General features: G+C 33.3%; 1 protein-coding gene across 7 annotated transcripts in view; it reads right to left on the reverse strand.

Moving 5' to 3' along the window:
- EXOC6 (exocyst complex component 6) overlaps positions 1–20,641 on the reverse strand; it is a 91,237-nt gene that overhangs the window by 47,309 nt on the left and 23,287 nt on the right. For all 7 annotated transcript variants that reach the window (XR_004751880.1, XR_004751879.1, XM_035329864.1 and 4 more), the window contains exons 6-15: positions 14,402–14,606; positions 12,941–13,096; positions 11,862–11,930; positions 8,016–8,099; positions 7,873–7,919; positions 7,376–7,496; positions 5,346–5,417; positions 4,565–4,662; positions 3,357–3,462; positions 873–982 (exon numbers count right to left, since the gene is read on the reverse strand). Coding sequence is in view for 5 of the 7 variants with exons in the window: in XM_035329864.1 (XP_035185755.1) it covers positions 873–982; positions 3,357–3,462; positions 4,565–4,662; positions 5,346–5,417; positions 7,376–7,496; positions 7,873–7,919; positions 8,016–8,099; positions 11,862–11,930; positions 12,941–13,096; positions 14,402–14,606 (1,068 nt within the window). In the remaining 2 variants the exon portion in view is untranslated. The remainder of the gene's footprint in view (positions 1–872; positions 983–3,356; positions 3,463–4,564; positions 4,663–5,345; positions 5,418–7,375; positions 7,497–7,872; positions 7,920–8,015; positions 8,100–11,861; positions 11,931–12,940; positions 13,097–14,401; positions 14,607–20,641) is intronic.

Raw genomic sequence — 20,641 nt, forward strand, 5'->3', positions numbered from 1 at the left:
CTGTGTTCTAACACACAAAAAACTTCTTTCACTTACCAAATTATCCATTAACTTAATTTCAATGTTGAAGCAAAACTTGTTATTTTTAGATTTTGGACATGTTTATTGACACAGCAGTTAGGACAGAGTAATTTGTGTTTTTTAATGAGTTACCACAGAGGTCAACATGTGCCAATTAGTATGTGTAAATTATAAACTGAATCAATTAAGAATGTGTGAAAGCGAGTCATTTACATCTTTAACAGTGCAGAAGTGGGTGAGCAGCCACAAATACCACACAGATTTCAGATCTACAATGTTATTTTATGTAATTAAAACTGAGCTTCTGAGACGCACAAGAGTAAACAAGATGGGAGAATTGTGATGTTTTCCTTCAGAAAAAGGTGGGAAAGAAGAGGGAATTAGCATGCAGACAGCAGTTTATTGCAAGAGAAATCATCACTAAGAAAACTCAAAGCCCTAAAGCGGGAAAGCTAGACTGAAGTAATTGGGGGTTCTACACAATTATTTCTGAAATGATCAGTATAAAAGCATATTTTTGAAATCTTACAGGGTTTGTTAAACAAAAAATCTCCAGATTATTTGAATTAGTCAATACTGTTTGAAAAGCCCCAGCACTGCTTTAGAGTATTCACCATGCCAAGCTACCTTCACCTACACACACAGCATACATACACACACATGTACACATAAAATATGTTATAGCATTGGAAATCAGGTTAAGTATATAAACTTATATATGTAAATTATTAAACAAGCACAACAAGAAAGTACCCAAGAAAATGTATTTTCAATTTAATATATATTGTTAGTTCACCTGGAAGTTATAGGTTACTTTATACCCATTCACATTCTTCAGACTTAAAGCTCACCTGCGGTGAAGTGACTCTGAAAATTTAAGGCTTGCATAAATAAATTCCTTAACCTGGATATAAATCTGAGGCACTGACTGAGACATTGGGAGCTTCTTTGGAAAGGATTGCTGTAAAAATAAAAGACAATGCTATCTTATACTTCAAGTTCTTATTCTAAGAAGAGATAGGCATTAAACACAACAACTGGAAAACCACTTAACGCTATCAGTGTTTTAATCTCTTACACTTTTATGTTTTACATCAAATATAAACAGTGGTATGTGTTGAGCTGACTTCTGAATCTTTTAAATAGCTTAGAAGCAAAATATAACATTATCACTTATTTTAATTACAATAAAGTTTAGAGACATTAGGCAGTTTAAGCTCCCTTTGTAGAAAGCATTTTACAAACACGTTAGAAAACAATCTGAATAGACGAGATATAGAATTAAGTGTGATGAGAGGCTCAAAAAAATGCTTACTGTTTGACAAGGGAAATAGAAAAAAAAATCAGAAGTTGTCCAATGTGTCTGAGATACTCAAAGCATCTTGAGAATGTTTAGACATATATTTACTATTGCGTATTTACCTCTAGATCATTCACAAAATTTTAACATAGTTTGGATTCTTCTCATTAATGTAGATGAATACATGGGAAGTACTAGTCATCTGCAAGAATAAAATTACACTTCTCATTTCATTTTTAAAGTTGATATGGTATTTGGATGGACAAAAAAAAAGTTCAACTATATTTACACACAAAAAAACAGGTATTTCCTCATTGAATATATACTTTTTTGAAATCTGAAAAACAATTTCCTGTTTATTGCAGAAAGATCCTAATCCAAGAGAAAAATAATTAACAACCTGTATCATCCCAGAAGAATTCAATTTCTCTAAATAAGGCGTAAATCAAGAGCAGCTCAATGTTTTTATATTAAAAGACAAAACAGATTACCTTTCCACCCTTCTAACCAGAGCTCCTTATTTAAGATTATTTGATGTGAAATGTATGTGGTATAAGTGCCATGCATTTGTGTCATTCAACAGTGATAGAAAACATTTTTAATTATAAAATTTATTTCAAATATATGTTCATCTGATTCAAGCAATCAATTTTTATGATAAAACAAGAGCAATTGTAATTCAACTATAAAGATCTTCGCAATGTTCTAACAGCAGTGCTTGAGTATCAACCTTCGTACACTCAACAGTCTAGGAGAAGGAATTTGTTGTGCAATCCTGTATCTGGTGTCTGGTCAATACAGAAGAACACAACATTCTTTCTGTCAACAGAATCTTATAGTAACCAGCAAGAAAATAAAAAAGAAAGAAAAACCAATAGTTTAATTTCTGAATATGGACAGGGAGTAAAGCGCAGACATTAAATTATATCATCAAATCATGAGAGTTTGGCACATTCCATCTTTATATTCCTGAACAGTAGAGTGCAGAAAAGAATGTTTTGTCTAGTCAGATTGGATTTGGTATATTAAATATTTACTCATGTTCTGGTTTCAGTTCTGCTTAATGTGCTGCAAGCAACTCCTATGATAAACTAACTTGTAAAACTGTGAATTTCGTTCATCCTAATCTATAATGCAATATTAGACATTTCATCTCTTTTTATACTAATTGTAGAGAAATACACATTTTCAGAGGTGAAATTCATTTTAAACTGTAATAGGCATCACAGATGCATCAAAATGGAATCAGTCCTCTGGGGTATCTATTCTTTTCTATGAACTGCTGAATCACAGAATTAATCTCTTTTTAGTTTTGCAGATAATCTGTAGTGATGGATCTTGAACAAACCAATTTCCCTCTACACTTGTTACTCCAATTGTCATGTGGTTCTTAGATTTAGTTCTCCTCTGCAGACTCCACCACATGTCTAATACTACTTGATAAGTACTACCAAAACCATATTTAGAAAGCAGAACTTACTAGCCATCATTCTGTGAAAGCATATTTTAGTGAAAGAATGGCTGATGCTATGAAAGAATATCCTACTGGGGTGCCAGTAGAGCAGAATTATTTACAGTTCCCTTGTGTCTGCTTTGTCCCACATGCCCAAACACAAATAATTAATTTACAAAGTGAAATAAAGAAGTTGCTGTCTCTAATAGATCCTTGTTTATCATTACTTGTACTTTTACAATGTTACAATATATAATATACTGTTGGGTTACAAAACTCAATGTCTTGCAACAAAATTTAAGTTAACTAATTAAAGACAGATTGTATTAATTAAACCATATTATTAATTTGTTTACAAAACAATGGGTTTCATTATTCATTCAAGCATCAGAACAAATGACTAAAGCTTTAATTTTCATATTTATTTATTACTAGATAATTACATTCAGAGAAGGTGATTTAGCCTCTTAATCTACCTAACTTTTCAAATTTTAATTACTTTTTAATTATAAATATCATTACTGTCTTATGAGTCCCTAATTTGATTTTGGCAAACTTTAATAACATAAAACTTTTCCTTACCTTATCAAGTTCTGGATCTTGAAAGGGAAATTTGCTTATAACTATTTTGTATTCCTCTTCATTTGCTACAGGAATAGGGCTGTAGTTGTCTGCTTCAAAAATATCCCTGGTGAATTTGTTGATAAAGTGAAAAAAAAAATGGGATGTGTAATTTATTTTAAATCCAGAAAGTACTAAAAATATGTAAATGAATATAAATTTTATTACCACAAAATGTTATGAATTGGGATCATTCTAATATCAGAAATCCAAACTATTTTTAGAGTAATTTGAAAGTATCTTTTATACGCTAACTCTTTAAACCATGTATTATCACAGAGCAAAAATAGCTGAAAACATTTTACTATGTGTGTCTCAAAAAATTAATACAATAAAGGAACTTTAGATCAACTAGTCAACTTCAAGGAAAACCATAGTGAGACGTTTGTTAATTATGATAGCCTACACTTAGCCTACACTAAAGGAGATATCCAGAACATCTCTCTTCAGTACCACAGCTACATAGAGTCAACATGGATGATTTAGAGAACTTTACACAAATGGACACAGCTTTACTGAAGTATCCTCTGGACTTCTCTACTGGTACATTGACTATATTAGGTGTCTAGAGAGCTTGAGAATCTTAAGTGGTCAAGTTCATTTTAACGTTTTCTGCAATATGATATAACACCTTTTATGGTAAACAACATCTGCATATTTAGATATCATACCCTATCAAACAGGCTTTTGAATACAGTTCCAGGCTACTCTATTCCCAGGCTTACAATTTGGTCAACCAAGCGATTCCAAGGAAGAGGTGGAAACCTATGTGCATTAAAAGAACATGATGATGTACTGGCAATGTCAGAACTCTTGTCAGGGAGATATACATATCAGCTAACTTTAAACATTAAGATAACCTAAATTAGGAACGAAATGACCTATAGTGATTGCCTAGCTAGGGTGATTAGGTTCCTAATGAAGAAAAACAGGTGTCCTTCTCTTTGGTGACTCTCCAATAAAGTCCCAATTAAGGAGGGTTCCTTCTCCCCATTAACCATAAAAACAGTCCTCAATGGTTCCTCCCTAAAGATTAGCTACAAATAGACTTAATTAGTTCATATAGACTTAATCAATTCTTCCAGAATTAAAACTCTATCAAGAAAACTTCAAGACAAAAACAATAGATGCAATATGAAAAGCACAATTAATTACTTTGAAATACTAACCTGAACAATCCAGACCACTTTTTAAGAAGTGTTTCATTGTACTGGTCTCTTATCTCAAATAAAAGATCAAAGAGTCGATTCACAGGAAAACCGTAGCCCTGAGGTAAAAAATAAATAAATAAATAAAAATATGGATAATTCAAGAAATAATACATTCATTCTTATCATATCACTTCAAAACTCTGAGATGAGACTGATTATTCAGTCTTATCCCTTCTATAAAACAAATTATACTACTGTAAATACACCATTACAATTAGAAGATTACATATTCATTTTTTAATAAATATTTGATGCCATGCTTTCAGTTTTCAAGCAGAAATTTGTCCCATTTTTCTGTAATATTTAGGCTGCTATTTATGCAAAAATCTATCTTTTTCATCAGTCTGTTAAACACTGCAAGAATACTTTTTAATGATGTTTACCTGGTCTCCTAGTTACACAGTTAACAGTAGCTGGAATGCTAATTCTTGCTTAAGATCAGAAGTAAAACGTTGTCAAAAGACAAAAATGTACAAAAATTACAAAGCTAACAATGATTTTGCATAGATATGAATAACTACATGCTAGCTGGATAGCTCAGAATGCATACACTAAGTTAGTAATACTGAAGAGGTGGAACAAGGGCAAGAAATATAAAATTATAATTAATTATTTAAAATATTGTGTTATTTTGTACTTGATTCATATATGTGACAGAGATCGAAAGCACTGTGTTTACTCATCTAAAGGAAAAACTTGACTCTATGAATTTCAGTTAAATTACTAATATAATACCTACCTGCAAAGTATCAGCAAATACTACAATGAGATTCTTTAGTTCCAGAACAAGATCAGGATCACTGCAATATGACTGAAAGTGAGAAATTCTGGTTTTGTTAAAATGGTTTTAAATAGTGGACATATGTTTTCAAAGAACATTAGCACAGAAGGTTAAATTCTCCAGCCTTACCCATTTACCTAACTGACTGCCTTGGTAAAAAACAACTTATACTCACTTATCTTTACCTAGTGTAGTTATATAAAAGCCTTTGCTCAATGTCTTATGTGAAAGTATGTATCAGTAGTACAAAGCTCAGAAAAGTAAACTAAAATATGAGATGCAATAAAAATTAGTGTTGAACTGAGATTCAAAAATCAGCAAATTACATTTATTTTAATGAAATATAAGCATATATCAAAATGCTTTGCTAAGTTAATATCAGAGATTTCCACAGGAATTTCTGTTGAACACTAAGCCTGGGTCTAACTAGTGCTAACACTGTACCACCTCAGACGTAAGGGAAAAACCCTATGAAAATACCTTCTCAATATTTACTCAAATTACAGATTTGATGAAAAAAGGTCAGCCTTAAATTCTTTAGTTGACTAAATGACTGAAATTTGATTTTTACCTTAACTTCATTATTTTCAATAGTGGATAAATTACAAAAATACTTGTATTTATATAATTTAAAGCAGCATGGTAGTGTAAAATTGGTTAGAGACTATATTTGACTGTTTCAGCTTTCTTTAATTTTTGCTCTGAGTCTACTTAAATAAAGTAAGGGCTTGGTTTGCAACACCTCATAAGACAATACTATTTATCTAAACATTATTCTGTACTAGGATGATGTTAGAAAGAGACTGTCATAGAATTGGTTTTGATAGGAGTTATGCATTTTAAGAAGAAATAACGATCAACTACATCAATGACATTACATGGAAGAGTTCTTTAAATTAGAGATTACATTACTTCTTAAAGTACTGTACTCTTAAATAGGTGTATAAATCTATATACAGCCAACAAACATGCAAAGTATTTAGTTTTAAAAAAATACGTATCTCTTAATTTATCCCAATTCTCTGAAATGAATTAAAAAGTCATTAGACCATCTCATATAACACTGATCAGTAAAGTTCCTGTGATAAAACTATAGCTGCAATCTGAATTTTTCCCCAGTTTTTCTAAGTATATATAGATAGTAAAATATTCCTAAAATTAAAGTCCAATTGTACTAAAAATAACATTCTATAAAGAAACCACTACTGGCAAACATTAAAAAAGAGAAAGATAAAAGTTTTCTACTTTTTCTGATAGCAAATATTATGCCAAACCAACCCTTACTGGTAAACTCAAATAATTTGCTATCAGCCAGTCTCAGTGAACAATGGTATTCCACTGATTTTCACTGAGGAATAAGAAGTAGCACACAGTACAATTTGAGCTGGAATAGAAATGTACCTTTAGGAGGTACCTTATGAGTATACTGAAATACTCAGCTGATATGGAATTACATTCTAACATCCTGAAGATTTTTTTAATACCTTTACTTCAACATAAATATATTGCTAGTATAGCACTGAAGAGATAGCTCCAAGGGTTTTGCTGGTGGAGTTTATTTTGGAAACACAGCATTTGGAATGATAATTAGGAACTATTTCCTGGTGGTGCTTTCAGTGCTGAACTATTCAATCTGATCTAATGAAGAGGTCAGTTGAGACTAATGAGGAAGGATTGCAATAATAACAGCAGATTAACTCTGCATATTCTAAACTGCTGGACTAAGAGAACGTTTGGAAGACCCAGTGAGTTGTAAATCAGTGGAGGATTATGCAAATAGCCCATGGCTGTGGATCACAGCCTGATACTGTTGGGAAAAAACAAAAGCTTGGCAGGCTCCCTCCCATATCTGAGAAATTTTTAATCACAAGGAGAAGAAAACATGAGAGGGGTGTATTTTTTCACTTTTTTATTATCTCAGTTTTATACACACAGAACTCTTGGGTAAAAGGTTTTAAACTGAAATACTGATAAATCTTTTCACTTACTGAATGCGTTCTAAGAACAGCAATGATCTTTGAAAGGGCCATGTTCCAGAGTTCATCAGTGTATGTTCTGGTTACCAGTCCTTGGGTTACGTGTAAAATGTGGTCTTCTACTACAAAGAAACTAAAATAAAGCAATACTTAAATTAAATTGTCTTTTAACATTAGAGCAAACTCTTTCGCGCACAAGTATAGTCAAAACCTTTCCCACTGGAGCAGTAACACTTTGGTAGTTTTGGTGTTCTGCTTTGCCCAGCACAAAGTCAAACTGTGAAAAGCTTGCTTTGTGCCCCCTGGTACACCAGGGTGCTGGAGGGTCTTTGTGGGGCACTGTACTGGTAGGATATGAATGCTTTTCATTGCTCAGATTCAGCTACCAACACCCACATGATTTGTGCAGAAACTGAATCTTGCTGAGGTTTCTGGACAATGGAAGAAAAAAGGGTAAATTAAGCATCACTATAGTAAAACTGAAATAAACCTCCATTTAGAAAACTTACCCTACAATCTGACTGAAGTATCTTCTATAGCCTTCTACTGTTTCATGCTTGCAGTGAAAAAGAAAAGAAGAATAAAAATAACATTAATTACTAGGTACAACGTAATTCAATGCAAAAAGTAAAGTATTGGTTGCCATGCTTACCATGCTTGATTGCGGCTGCAGAACTAATCTTGCTTGTTTCCTTCTTTGCTTTCTGTAGTAATTTTCAAATATTTCTCCATCACCCTAAAGGAGGACAAAAATAGTTAAAACAAAAACATTTTCTCAGTATTACAAGACACTTATTAAAAATAAGGGTAGAATTCTCTGTTTTAAACTAAGCCACATATTTTGCATTTGTTCCACATAGAGACTTACAGCTGATATCAGTGAAGTTTTGCATGCATGAAATAAACAGATTGCTTAAAAAAAGCCTACACAACGTACCATAAAGAAAAAAAAAAGCTCATATCTACTGTATTTCATCATACAATATTAGACATTTTAAGCAACATTTATGTTTTAAACTATAGCCTTCAGACTATATTAATACTTATAGATAGGTATATTACCTGTTGTTCTATAACTGAAACTTTATGCCTCTTAAAATGGTTCTTTAGGTTATTCAAGAAACTGTCTGCATTGCAAAGTTAAGTTACAATGCTGTTTCTGTGTTTATATGATACATCTGAATGCAAGAGCTTTGACAGAGCACAACAGAGTTGAGTATTTGCTTATTTTCTTTGGAATTGCTAAATATACTGACAATGGATGTGGATTTTTTTTCCTATCACAGTCCTCAAAATACAACACCCTCTGTGCCTAATAATTACATTGTGAGGAATTCAAGTGACATCCAAGCCATCTCGTTAAGATGACCATTCAGTAGAAACCATCTGTCCATTTAAAATCAGTGTTATATTCACTTATCTACCTACTGAATGCAATGTAATTTGTATGCAAGCAGAATAAGTCAGCTTAGCATTTTTAAGGTTGTTTTTTACATCATGAGCCTATTATTACGCCTGTGCTATTTAGAATTCCATTACTTAGACTTCCAAAAAATCTTAAAAAAAAAAAAAAAAGAATCAAAATATAATCAAAATAAGACTGCATGCTACTGTAATGCTACAGCATTACTTACCTCTTTTATAAGATGTAAAAAAGAAAATTTGATTTTAATATTTTAAGTTCATAATGAGTATTTTGTCATATTTAGAACTAATGAAAACCTAGCAAAATACAGAAGTAAAAAAAAGAAACTGTTTAAAAATAAACCCACTTGTAAATAAGATGCGTATTTTACAGGACTCTTTCTACTACAGAAGAAGTTTACAGTCTGCTGTAATTCATACTAACACATACTTATCAGACATGCTGAGCAGTCATCTCCAGCCCAAATATTCAAAATAGTTTTCAGATGCAGAAAGCCATTATTTAATTCTACTCCCAATGCCAAATCTCTTAGTCCTGACAGAAGCTTCTCAAGCAAAAAAGACTAGGTGTTCTTCTCAAATCCACACCAAATACTGAGATGTAAAATATCTCATGAATAATTATACACTATGCTATCTTATGCAATCAAGATCAGCAATTCAGGCATAACAACTATTTTAAACATATGCTCCAAAGCAATCAGTAGAGTACAGCAACTATTCTGGTGATTTATGCACTAAATAAGCAAAGGAAAGCCAAGATAAAATATACCTAAATAATGTATTTCTTTTGCCCAGCTTCCAAAAGTTTATGAGTTTATATTAACAGAAATAATAAATCAGTTAATGCTAGGTTATAAATTGTAAGAATACTGCTCATGTATCAAATGTTTCACACCATAGTTACATTTATTTTATACTAACATAGCATTTAGTTAAAAGGTGGTATTGCATACAAAAGGGCGTTCTCAGTAAAAATTAAATATACAGCATCTCACATAATGACATTGTTATATATAATTGTACATTGCTTAAATATACAGTCTCAGTGTAAAGACTACACTATCAAAAATATGACTCCTTCCACCACCAAAAGGAGTAATGGAGAAAAAGGTGTAATGAAGAGACTGAACCTCATAATAATGAGAGTGACAAGTATAAAACTGAAATTATATGGGATGTCTCTCACATTTAAAACACAGAAATGTACAGTCATAATGGGCTATATGAACTGTCTCTCACTTTATGCTTCTCAGACACATCACAGGAAGTTGCAAGAAAATCAAAATTAGTAAGTACAATATAAGCTGCCCTGAAATAAAAGTTTCTTCCCATCTGAACAGCTAGCAAATATTTTAGTCAGTCTTATTTAACTATGATTTTTTTTTCTATATAAGTGATTCACCTTTTAAATATTTTTTAATAACCTCATCATTCTACTGTCTAGAGGTTAAGCAAGAAAGCTTAGTTGTCAATAAATACAAGTTCATTTTTGGTGTGTATGTATCTTGCAAAAAATTGTAGGTACTCATTTGGAGATATAAAAAAGAGTAGAAAACGTTTGTTCTATGTTAAAAGAGAGTATTTTCTACAGCTTTGTACGAGAGAGAGAATTCACCAAGAAGGTGATGTCTGATGTGAGCTAAGTCTTCAATATACTAGTGTAATGATTTTTGTATAAACTCCTCTCCTTTGCTGTCATCATGAAGTTTTGTAAACTCCAAAAAAAAAAAAGTGTTTTACAATAGGAGGTAAAAGAGAAGGAATCCAAGAAGTGGTTAATGTACATTTCTTGATATTGTTACCATGGCTTATTAATTGAATGATGTTGGCAGGAAAGACAGAAGCCCCGTTCTGAAGACATCAACAAGCCTTTTTTCTAAGGGGCTCAAGGCTTTTAACATCAGAGAGCACTCCCACGTTGTTTTCTGCCTCCAGTAAATTTGTAAGCTGGCAAACGTTCCTTCTGTGCAAACCCAAAGAGCATATCCTTAAATCAAGGACCCAACATCAGGATCCTTGACACAATGAAGACCATAATCATATATTACCTTTAAATGTCATCTATCAATTTTATTTCCCATTCCTTTTTTACACTAAAGGAAGAATACGCAGAAGTCAGCTGGTATACTTTATATTACTCATGTTACTTCATACTTATTTCCTCTGTAGAAAGAAATGGTCTACTCTTTTATAACAGTTCTGGCAGCCTGTCTTTCTGTTCCTTTTCACTGAGATGAATAATAACTGATGTAATTACAGATGCTTTTGTCTGGATTCTTTCTTTAAGAAAAATTAACAGTGAAATAACACTAAAAATTACTTCAAGATACAAAATTTCATGTTATACAGCTGCAAGTGTTCCACAGGAAGAATGTAACCCAGCCTGAATGGTCAAAGCCAGATCCAACTGAAATTGCAGGATTAGCAATACTCAAAAGTATTTCATCTATACACCCTTAACATTTTTTCTGTATGTAATCTGAATTCAAATGTAACTGAGACATAAGAAAGGTGAGAAAATAATAAATCATTTGCTACTGAGTTTCCCCCAAAAAGTTTTCATCTTGTTAGCTAGTGTATTCTTCTTCCACAGAAGCTGAAATGGGGCTATCGTGTCTCCACCATTGAATCTAATCTAATCTGTTTGAGTACAGTCTGTCACAATCTCCAGGTTTCACTTGCTATTTTTCTCTGCCATTCTGATACACAAGAATTAGAATGAATATTCCTATGTTTTGCAATACTGATCATCTCCCCCCAGTCATTCAGGTAACATGGAACACTAGGGGGGAACCACAAAAATGGTGGTATCAATATTGAAACAGACATACATTTTGCCATATTCTTAAAACCACTTACATAATTAGTAAGTCTTGCTGTGTGTCCTTTATAATTCATATCAAATAAAATATACAGTCACGTCCTGTGTCCATGGTATATACGTTTCATCTGGTTCATCCAGAACTACAACTACTAGAAGAAATATGCTTCCTTGCAAAAAATAATAATAAAAAAGAACGTTCAACTTGAAAAAAAGTAAAAGATCTTTTAAAGTCACCTTAATACATACCAAAACAGAGTAAATGTGCAAACACCTGTAGACTGGAGAAAAGTCTACAAGATCTTGAGCAGTTAAAACCTGAGGAAAGGAAGAAGTTATAAATCTTAAAAAGCATATAATCTGCAAAATGTGACACAATACCAGCAGAACTTGCCCATTTAATACATACTTGGTAAGACATCTTACTTGATAGGAAATGTCCCTAACTTTCAAATTCAGTCTTAGTGCCCTCATCTTTAAAACTGCTCAATTTGGCTTCTTAAATATTTGGAAATATTTAAGGAAGAACTAATCATTTAGTAGGGTGAGAAGTTAAGAGACTGATAAATATAAGTTTCAGGTGAATATGGAAATACATTGGGGTTGACAAAAGCCAGACCAAATTGGGTCCAGCAAAATTAACCGCGTTGACAGGTTTTATGGCTATAAAAGCTGCTGTTTTGACACAAAGTGGTAGAATTAGTTTGCATTAATGTCTTGAAGAGCAACTGCATCAGTCTTTTTGCCAGTAGTTCAGAACCCAAAAAGAGACTGTTTTAACACAGAAGAAGAGTAAATTAACTGCTTCACTTTCTCCTCTTTCTGTCTTACAGTATTAGATTTTGTGTTATGAAAACATTCTTTTCACAGGGTTTTCCACCATTTAGACCTTAGATTTAATGGTCTAAATATTTACCATTTTTTTCAATTTATGGATACTAAGTGTTCAATAGCTGAAAGGCTTCTAACACAAGCTGAAGTCCTCAACAAATAAATGCTGGCTTTAACAACAGAGGAATATTCCACTATGTCCAATAACATTTGCAGTGGGCAGGTACTATATAATGTAACTTGCAATTGAATTCCTGAATAATTACAATTTCTATTCAATTGAATGTCCCCCCAACATGATACTAAAGCTATCATTCATACAATTGATATTTTTCACTTTGTTTTCCCCCAAAAATGCTGATCCTGTCTGGTGTCCCTTGAAAGTGTTCCCTTGCCCCTTCTAACATTGTTCCATCTATAGACAGTGTACTCCAAGTTTTTTCAATAAACTACAAAATCCACTTTAAATAAGATGTATTGATTTAGTAAAACATCACCTCTTCTTCATGTTCATCATCTTCTTCAAACGTTCGCTTCAATGTAATTTCGTTCTTGGATTCCAAAATTCTGCTTCTACCTAAATGCATATTCCGACCATAGTTTACGTTATTCTGCTTCTGAAGAGTGGTACTAAAGGTTTTCTGCTGTTGTGCCTGTTTTAAAAGTAGTACCAATTGAGAGGGATGTCATGTAAATTTCATAATTGATAAGTATATGCTATGCCATGAAAAACAGGTGGTGATATTAAATACAAATCAGGCTAACTGCAGGATGTGTGCTCTCAACCCATACTGATTATTTTGTCCTTAATCAGTTTGGGGTGATGAATTCTAGTTCAGAATTCATCAAAACAGAGAGTTTTTGCACAGTTTTTCCCAAATCTCCAGAATGCAGTAGAAAAAAAAATATTAAAAAAAGTCATCTTCCCAATTTTCCCTATCAAACTGCAAGCACAGAATCAACATTTAAATGAAGTACTGAAGTACAGTTATCATAACAAAATTCTCCAGCTATTTGCTGTTTTCAGTTAAGCCCTAGCAAACAGTCAGCTGCAGAAGTCAAATGCACTATGTTGCCATATTGTTGAAAGAAATGCACCAAGGTATCACTGTATAATCTTGTGTTTAAGTGTGGAGAGATGCTGTTTTCCTCAGGTATGACACAGGACAATACAATATCCAGTATCCAAAGAACCCTTGTTGAGAGACACAATTAAGTTTCATTTATACTAATCAACACTACATTTTACAAGAATTTTGTTTCTGAAAGACAAAATTCTAAAAACTTTAGATGACAAAATGACAACCCAACATGAACTCTGCTCAGCAAGAAGTCAAGTTAAAACTTCACTTGCTCTCCAAATAATTTTTAAAAGCATTAACTGTTTGCCCTGAACTTGCCCTGCACCAGTGCTTTGAAGTGGTAGAATATTTTGTGATAGATTAGGCAAGGGCTCCATCTGTTCAAATCTCATCCTGGCTCTCTCCTTAGTTCTCATCCCTCTTAGCATGCCTCTGGAGGGTAATATGCCAATAATATACCCTGTATTAGTAGCACTTCAGAAAGAACTGGGCAGTAATCTCAACACATCTTTTAGTCTTATTCATCCTTGCAAGCTGGCCAGATGCACTGCTCTGTTTTGGTGCAGTAGCTGAGTTACAGACTACGTAGGAGCTGACTAAGCATGTCACGATTTTATTGTTTAATTATTTAATTATTGCAACTTAAGATACACAGCACTTTCCCTTCCATTCCCAGGGAGGAAAATACTTCTTGTCTAGTACACAGATACAAATCTGAAAGGAAAAACTGAATGCTACTGAGGGGTAATGCTGCTGCCTAGACAGACTGTTGGAATTGTCAACTTCACATCCAGAGGAAGAAACTACATTAGATGTTAGCATCTTTGTTTTGCAGCTTTAGGTCAGTTTTCAAGTCATCTTGTTAGGTAGACTTACCTGCTTCATTGCAGTTTCCCCAATTCTGTCAGAATGCTTTCGAATACTCTCTAAGAAATCCTTGAGATCTGACATAGAAATTTCTTTTATTTCTTCACGTAGTTTTGGAAGATTTTCTATCATTATCTGGCAAAAACGGTATTGGCTAACTCTAGGAAGATACAGATTTTCTAGCTGTTCCATTGTCTTTAAAGCAGAGTAGTACCTACAAAGAGATTAAAAGCAAATTATATAACTTTCTTCTCAAATTTTAATACATTGTTTATTAGATACAGGATATCAATATCATACATGCAATCAATCACTATCTAATTGAATTACTATGTTCTTAGAAAAATGAGTAATGTGAAAAAAGGTCATCCATACACAGCTTTCATTTGGAAAAAAAAAACAGTGAACTGTCAGAGCAACTCAGTCAAGTCAAGATTGTAAGTAGCTCTTCTGATCAATATATTCCTAATACCACACGTAAAAGCTTGTGGAACAGAGGCATTAAAATTTTAACAACTCTCTCTCCTTCTAGATTGATTTTGTTGTTGTTGTTGTTGTTTAAATTAATTTTTGGTTTTGAAACACAAATTGCCAATCATTCAACACTGCAGTATATGTACCAAACAATAAAAACAATCTTGGAAAAGTGTGCCTGCACATATGTGGTTTCTTTAGGTGTACGTGAACACACACACACATCCATACCCGCTCTCCTTCCACCATCTGTAGCTAGAAAAGACATGCATAAACTTATTTGAGCAACATTTTTTCCAGCGGTCTAACATATTTTCCTGTAAGTCATGCATCTAATTTACTGTTCTAACAAAGTACAGTATACCCCACCAACAAAATGACTGCTTTGAATAAGCTTTAAGGTCAAAAGGTTTTCCAAACAAAAAAACAACAAAGATTGTATAATTTGCAGTGTTCTTCAGTGTTCTGTTAGCCTACAGACTATTTCTAGCAGAAATACAGAAGACATGGCCTGAAAGGGGGAAAAAAAGAAAACACCAAGAAATATTTCTTCTCAAGTCCGTAAGTTATGAAGATAGGTAACTGTAGGGGAAGGATTGAAACAGGCTATACTGAAATTGGTTGTCTACGCACAAAATATCACGATAAAGTATTTTTTCATTAATCTTTTTCATGATAAAGTTATTTAAATGAAATTATGGGGCATTTCAGGAAAAATGAAAATAACTTGTATCCATCATATAAAATAAATGATATTGAAAATGCTGTACTGACAACAGGATCTGAACTCCCAGTAAATTGTTGCATTTTATATGAATATTGCACAAGATTATTACTTTTAGTACAGACAGTTTAATATGTAATAGGACAGCAATTATCTGTAGATGTGAATTTTCCTTTACACAGCATTCTTACCATCCACTCAGTCCAGGAGGCTTTTATAAAAATGCATTTATTTTGGCCTATTATAATGGACTAAAGTGAACCAATGCCTTCTAGCTTGGTATTGAATAGGAAAAGGAGAAAATCTGAGATCAAACTCAGATTCAAACTCAGATCAAACCTTGCTATTTAGTTCCAAACCTTTCCAAAAATGCAAAGCAATCTCTTTAGCCCATTTTTAGCTTTTTGTTTTACAACCTTGGCTCCTTTTTCTTTTTGAAGTCCAAAAAAATCAGCAATGTAAAATTACTGAATCATTTTGAAAGGGGAAAGCAGAATACCTGCAACATCCATTGAAAATGTTAAAGAAAAACTAGAAATGTGTACTTTTTCACTTGTGGTTCTTCTGGGTATTACTTTATAGACAGAATAGGTCTTCATGTTCAAACTGAAATAACATTCAAACTGATACCTTCCCTTCCGCAGACAAGCAATTGTAAGTTGTTAATAGTTTAGTTGTAACTTAGTGGTTCATTCTGAAATAAACACTTTTTTAATTTTCTCAATCAATGCATTTCTAAGCTAAGCTAACAATTCAGCAGAGGATAGGCAAAACCTTCTCTTTTATTCTAGAACACAACTGCTTTCAGGAGACTGCAAATAAAGAGGTTTCAAGTGTAAATTAGGCGCTTTTGTTTATTATATGCTTGGTTTATATAAAATATACATAAGGCAACAGGAATGTTGCAGATAAGAATGGGTCTGGGGGTATTATGTGTGTGGGTTTTGATTTTTTTTTTTTCTTTTTTCTAATAGCAAATGACCAAGAGGGGCTACATGGTGAGATTTCTGGGGAATAAAACCATAATAGCATCAAAATCGTATAAAAGGTTTGTATTTAAATTATACAGATCAGCTTATCAGAACACTGTTAGTTCATCTGGAAGGTTTTTGACTGCTGTCTCCAAGATCAGAATTAACATAATCCATTTTAAATCCATTCTAGAGTCGCTTACTAATTATATATATATGGAGCTCAGGACCTTGCCCTTTTAGCATCTGTTCAGATAAAGGACTGAAGTCTTATTAATTTGAAGGTCACTTGCAGGTCAGGATTTAGACTAAAAAGTTTTGCATATCATTTCATGGAATGATCTATTTGTATATTTTCCTTTAAAAACATTCCATAGATTTAACTCACAGCTGAAGATTTTTACAACATTATATCATACATTATCATATAAATGTGAAGATTGCCCATTTAAATATAAATGAGTTAAAGAAGCATTTTCAGTGTTATTTTTGTCATATAAATGTAGCAGTCAACTATCTATTCTTCTGAGCTAATCTTGTAAAAATATGTTTTCCAAAACAAATCTTGTAAGTTTTGAAAGCAAAGACAGAAATTTGAATCACCAGTGGAGGTCATTCAATAAGACTATACTGAACTGATCCTCTTGTCATTACTGCCAGAACACTGTAAAATGGATTGATCAGACCTCCACTATATATATATCTCCACTATAAAAATGGAAACATCTAAAATCAGCAAAAAGTGGGACTGGAAATCAAACAAAAAAAAACAGAAGATTTTTTAACAGTGGAGTGTCATTTGAGGCAGATATGAGAACTGTAACTTAATAAAAAAGCTCCAAGTTAAAATAGAGCAGTCAAGAACTGACACAGAATAGGAGCAAGATTAATTCAAAGGCTGTGTATTTTACTGAGTAGAAAGCATTTGCATGCAAGTATTTGTGTACAGAAATGTACAGTCATGTAACTAAAACTCCCCATTGAAAAAAAAAATATATATATATATAATCTCAAAATTTTAATTATATTAAGAAACAGAAAGATTTACAAAGAAAAAAATGTTATCTGAATTGCGTGCTTCCTTCTGAAGCAAATACTATATATCCCTCTTATTACATTTCTATTGATTAAATACTCTAAAATTTTGTTCTCTATCAAAACAAAATAAATTTAAGGGAGTTGATTAGAATTTTTCAATAATAAGAGCCAAATTCACACATTGAAAATGCAATTGAAAATGTGTCACTTTTCACTACACAAACAACTTTTTTATATCTAGTTGCCTTAGAGTTGTCTTTATAGTTCAACACCTGATTTTAAGGTTCTCCAGCATACTAATGTTAACAGATGCCCAAAGGACTAGCAAATGAGAAGATCAAGGCACCACTATTCTGAAACTTCTGGATAGTGAGTCAAAAGTTCAGTATTTCTGAATATGAGTTCCTGCATGAAAAAAACAAGTTCTATGGAATACCTTTTTTATCCATAATGATGTGGTAGGTGTCCATTCTTTAAAACCAAAATTATCAAACAAATAACGTTGTGAAGATGGTGAGAAAGAAAGCAGCTATCAGCACAGTAACAAATGCCTATTTTTAGGGTGTTTCTTTTGTTGTTGTTGCTGTAGTTATTGTTTTGTTGTGGGGAAGAGGGTTCCCAGAAGCAGGATGCCACTGGGAAGTATTGATATGCAGTTAGTGAAGTCCAGTGCTTCATTTTGACATCATTCCAAAACAACACAGAAAATCAAATTAGCATCACTTTTTATCTGCTCTATCTTCCCTTCTCATACAGATATGAGAACCGAGTTATATAAACTTGGAAGTTTCCCTATTTGTATTCTCCATGTCTTAACATTTATTTGAATGCATGGAATGCTTATGCAGAGAAAGGTAGCATGACTCTCTTAGTGAGCCTTAGTAACCTTAAAGACTAAATAACTCTGTCTTTTCCACAGTTCAGAAGAAGGTATAGCAAGGTCAGAAAATAAACCCAAGTTTTTCAGGGCAAAAAGCTCAGTCTGAAAGACCATAATCTTTCTTTAGTCCTTCCCAAAAGAGACTGAAGGAGATTCAGCAACAACCTTTGCAGATTTAATCATTTAATTATTTTCATTTTATGTTGGGGGTCATTTTTTGTTTGTTTGTGTGTTGTTTTTAGTAATACTGTGAAAGAATTTTTGCAAAAACACCAGTTTTAACAATTCCAATTAGACTGGTCATACACATTCACTTGAAGCAGCTGGGAGCTCTTTCCAGAGAAACATATCAAAACCCAAACACACAGGCCATGCCAACAGAGCTATATGAAACATGTAATGATCTTATCAGTGACTTAAAACTAAAGGAAGTTCACTAGGTGTTCTGAAGAGCAGCGGAGAAACCACACCTCTCCCTTGTGCTTCCTCCTCTAAGACTTTAAACCCTCCATAAATCTTTGCAGCCAACTGTGTCTGTTTAGAGCAGATTCCTCAATTATTTCCTCTCACAACTACAGTTCTTGTCAACTTGTGTTATGCATGGCTCAGGAAACTGATAAATAGGATACAGAGCCTTTCACCTCTAGGTCATCAGTTCAAACATAGCCCATGTTGGTAGTGACCAGAAGTTGCTACCAATCGATGACTTTTTGGACTCCTCAGTAAAACTTCATTCTGACTGCATAAAGCAGAATGTGTTCTAGACCCAAATCCCACATTATCTTAAAGGTGACCATCACAGAAAAAAGAAATGGAATTCCAATTTTTATCGTAAAACAATTCCCCATAATATAGAACATTCACACTTTCTTCTTCCCTTTTTTCAAATATTAGAAAGGCTAGTTTGACTCATATTGCAAGATTTAAAGACAATGGAATAATGAAATTATATTCTAAAAGGCTCAAACTCAAAAGAAAAGAGGTCTTCTCTCCCCCCCCCCCCCCCCCTTTTTTTTTTTCAAAACCAATGAAAGCTTTGCTGCATTCACAAACCTCAGTGAAGGCTTATGTGAAAAATTATCTTTGCCCAAAATAAACACTCCTATCATTTTGTTAAGACACGCATTGTGAATGCTTATCTCTGACTCTTCCAAGAAAGCCTCACAGCAAAACTTAGGAAGGTCAGTTTTGAAATTCCTTGTACCTATACACATCAGCTATGAGATCTTAGCGCTGATGCTCTGCATGTCCTTGTCACTGCTGAACCACTTAGTGATAAAGACTAGGACACACTCACCCTTTGGATTTGTTGCCTGGGAAGCCACAAGGAAATTATCACTTGAATTAATTGCAAGTTCTATGAAATATCCACCTCTAGGCTGTATTACAGAGAATTTTAAGTCTTAAGTCACAGGCAAAGTAGTAACCATAGCATAGCTAATGAGATATATTTGAGCTGGAGCAGTAGCCTGCAGCAGAATCTAAACCTTCTGTACTCCATGTGATTTCAAGGTATGGTACATCAAAGCTATGGTATCTCCCCTTTCCCTTAGATCTTTTTATGGCATGACAAGGACATGTCCAAACCCCTCAATTCAGTATATCATCATTGGCTTGCAACATTTAAGATTTCCTGTCTAGCAACTCGTTCCACAGGAAAATTATGAATAAATCTTTTAAATAATGGAAATTTAGTTTTAGATTTAAAGAATACTGATGTTTTTTCAGAAAGCCCATCAACCATCAGTGAACTCTAACTACAAAACTATTTTGTAAGTGATCACTCCACGATGATGTTGGGAATTATCATTTCCCTCACAATTTTAAAGCCAGAATGTTGTTTATTTTGCCCGATAGATCAGGGGAATGGTAGAATGTAGACCTTGATCCTAGTGTTTCCAAATTTTCAACATGCAAGAAGTAGCACTTCCTGCTGCTTTGTGTAAGGTGGTCTGCAGAAAGTGGTGCAGCTCAGGCAGCACACCCTGCACTACATTCTCTGAACAGACTAGCAAGGGCATTGGGCTGCTTACATCCTTTTGCTGAGCTGCTCCAAAATCACTGCAACAGCATACTGCCAGCTACTTTAAGCAAATGTCAAGCCAGTGTTTTGCTCAGAAGAACCTGTGTATAGCAGTCAAGCTGATGAGATCTACCACAAT

Source organism: Oxyura jamaicensis, chromosome 6 (assembly GCF_011077185.1).
Source record: "Oxyura jamaicensis isolate SHBP4307 breed ruddy duck chromosome 6, BPBGC_Ojam_1.0, whole genome shotgun sequence".
NCBI classification, from domain to species: domain Eukaryota; kingdom Metazoa; phylum Chordata; class Aves; order Anseriformes; family Anatidae; genus Oxyura; species Oxyura jamaicensis.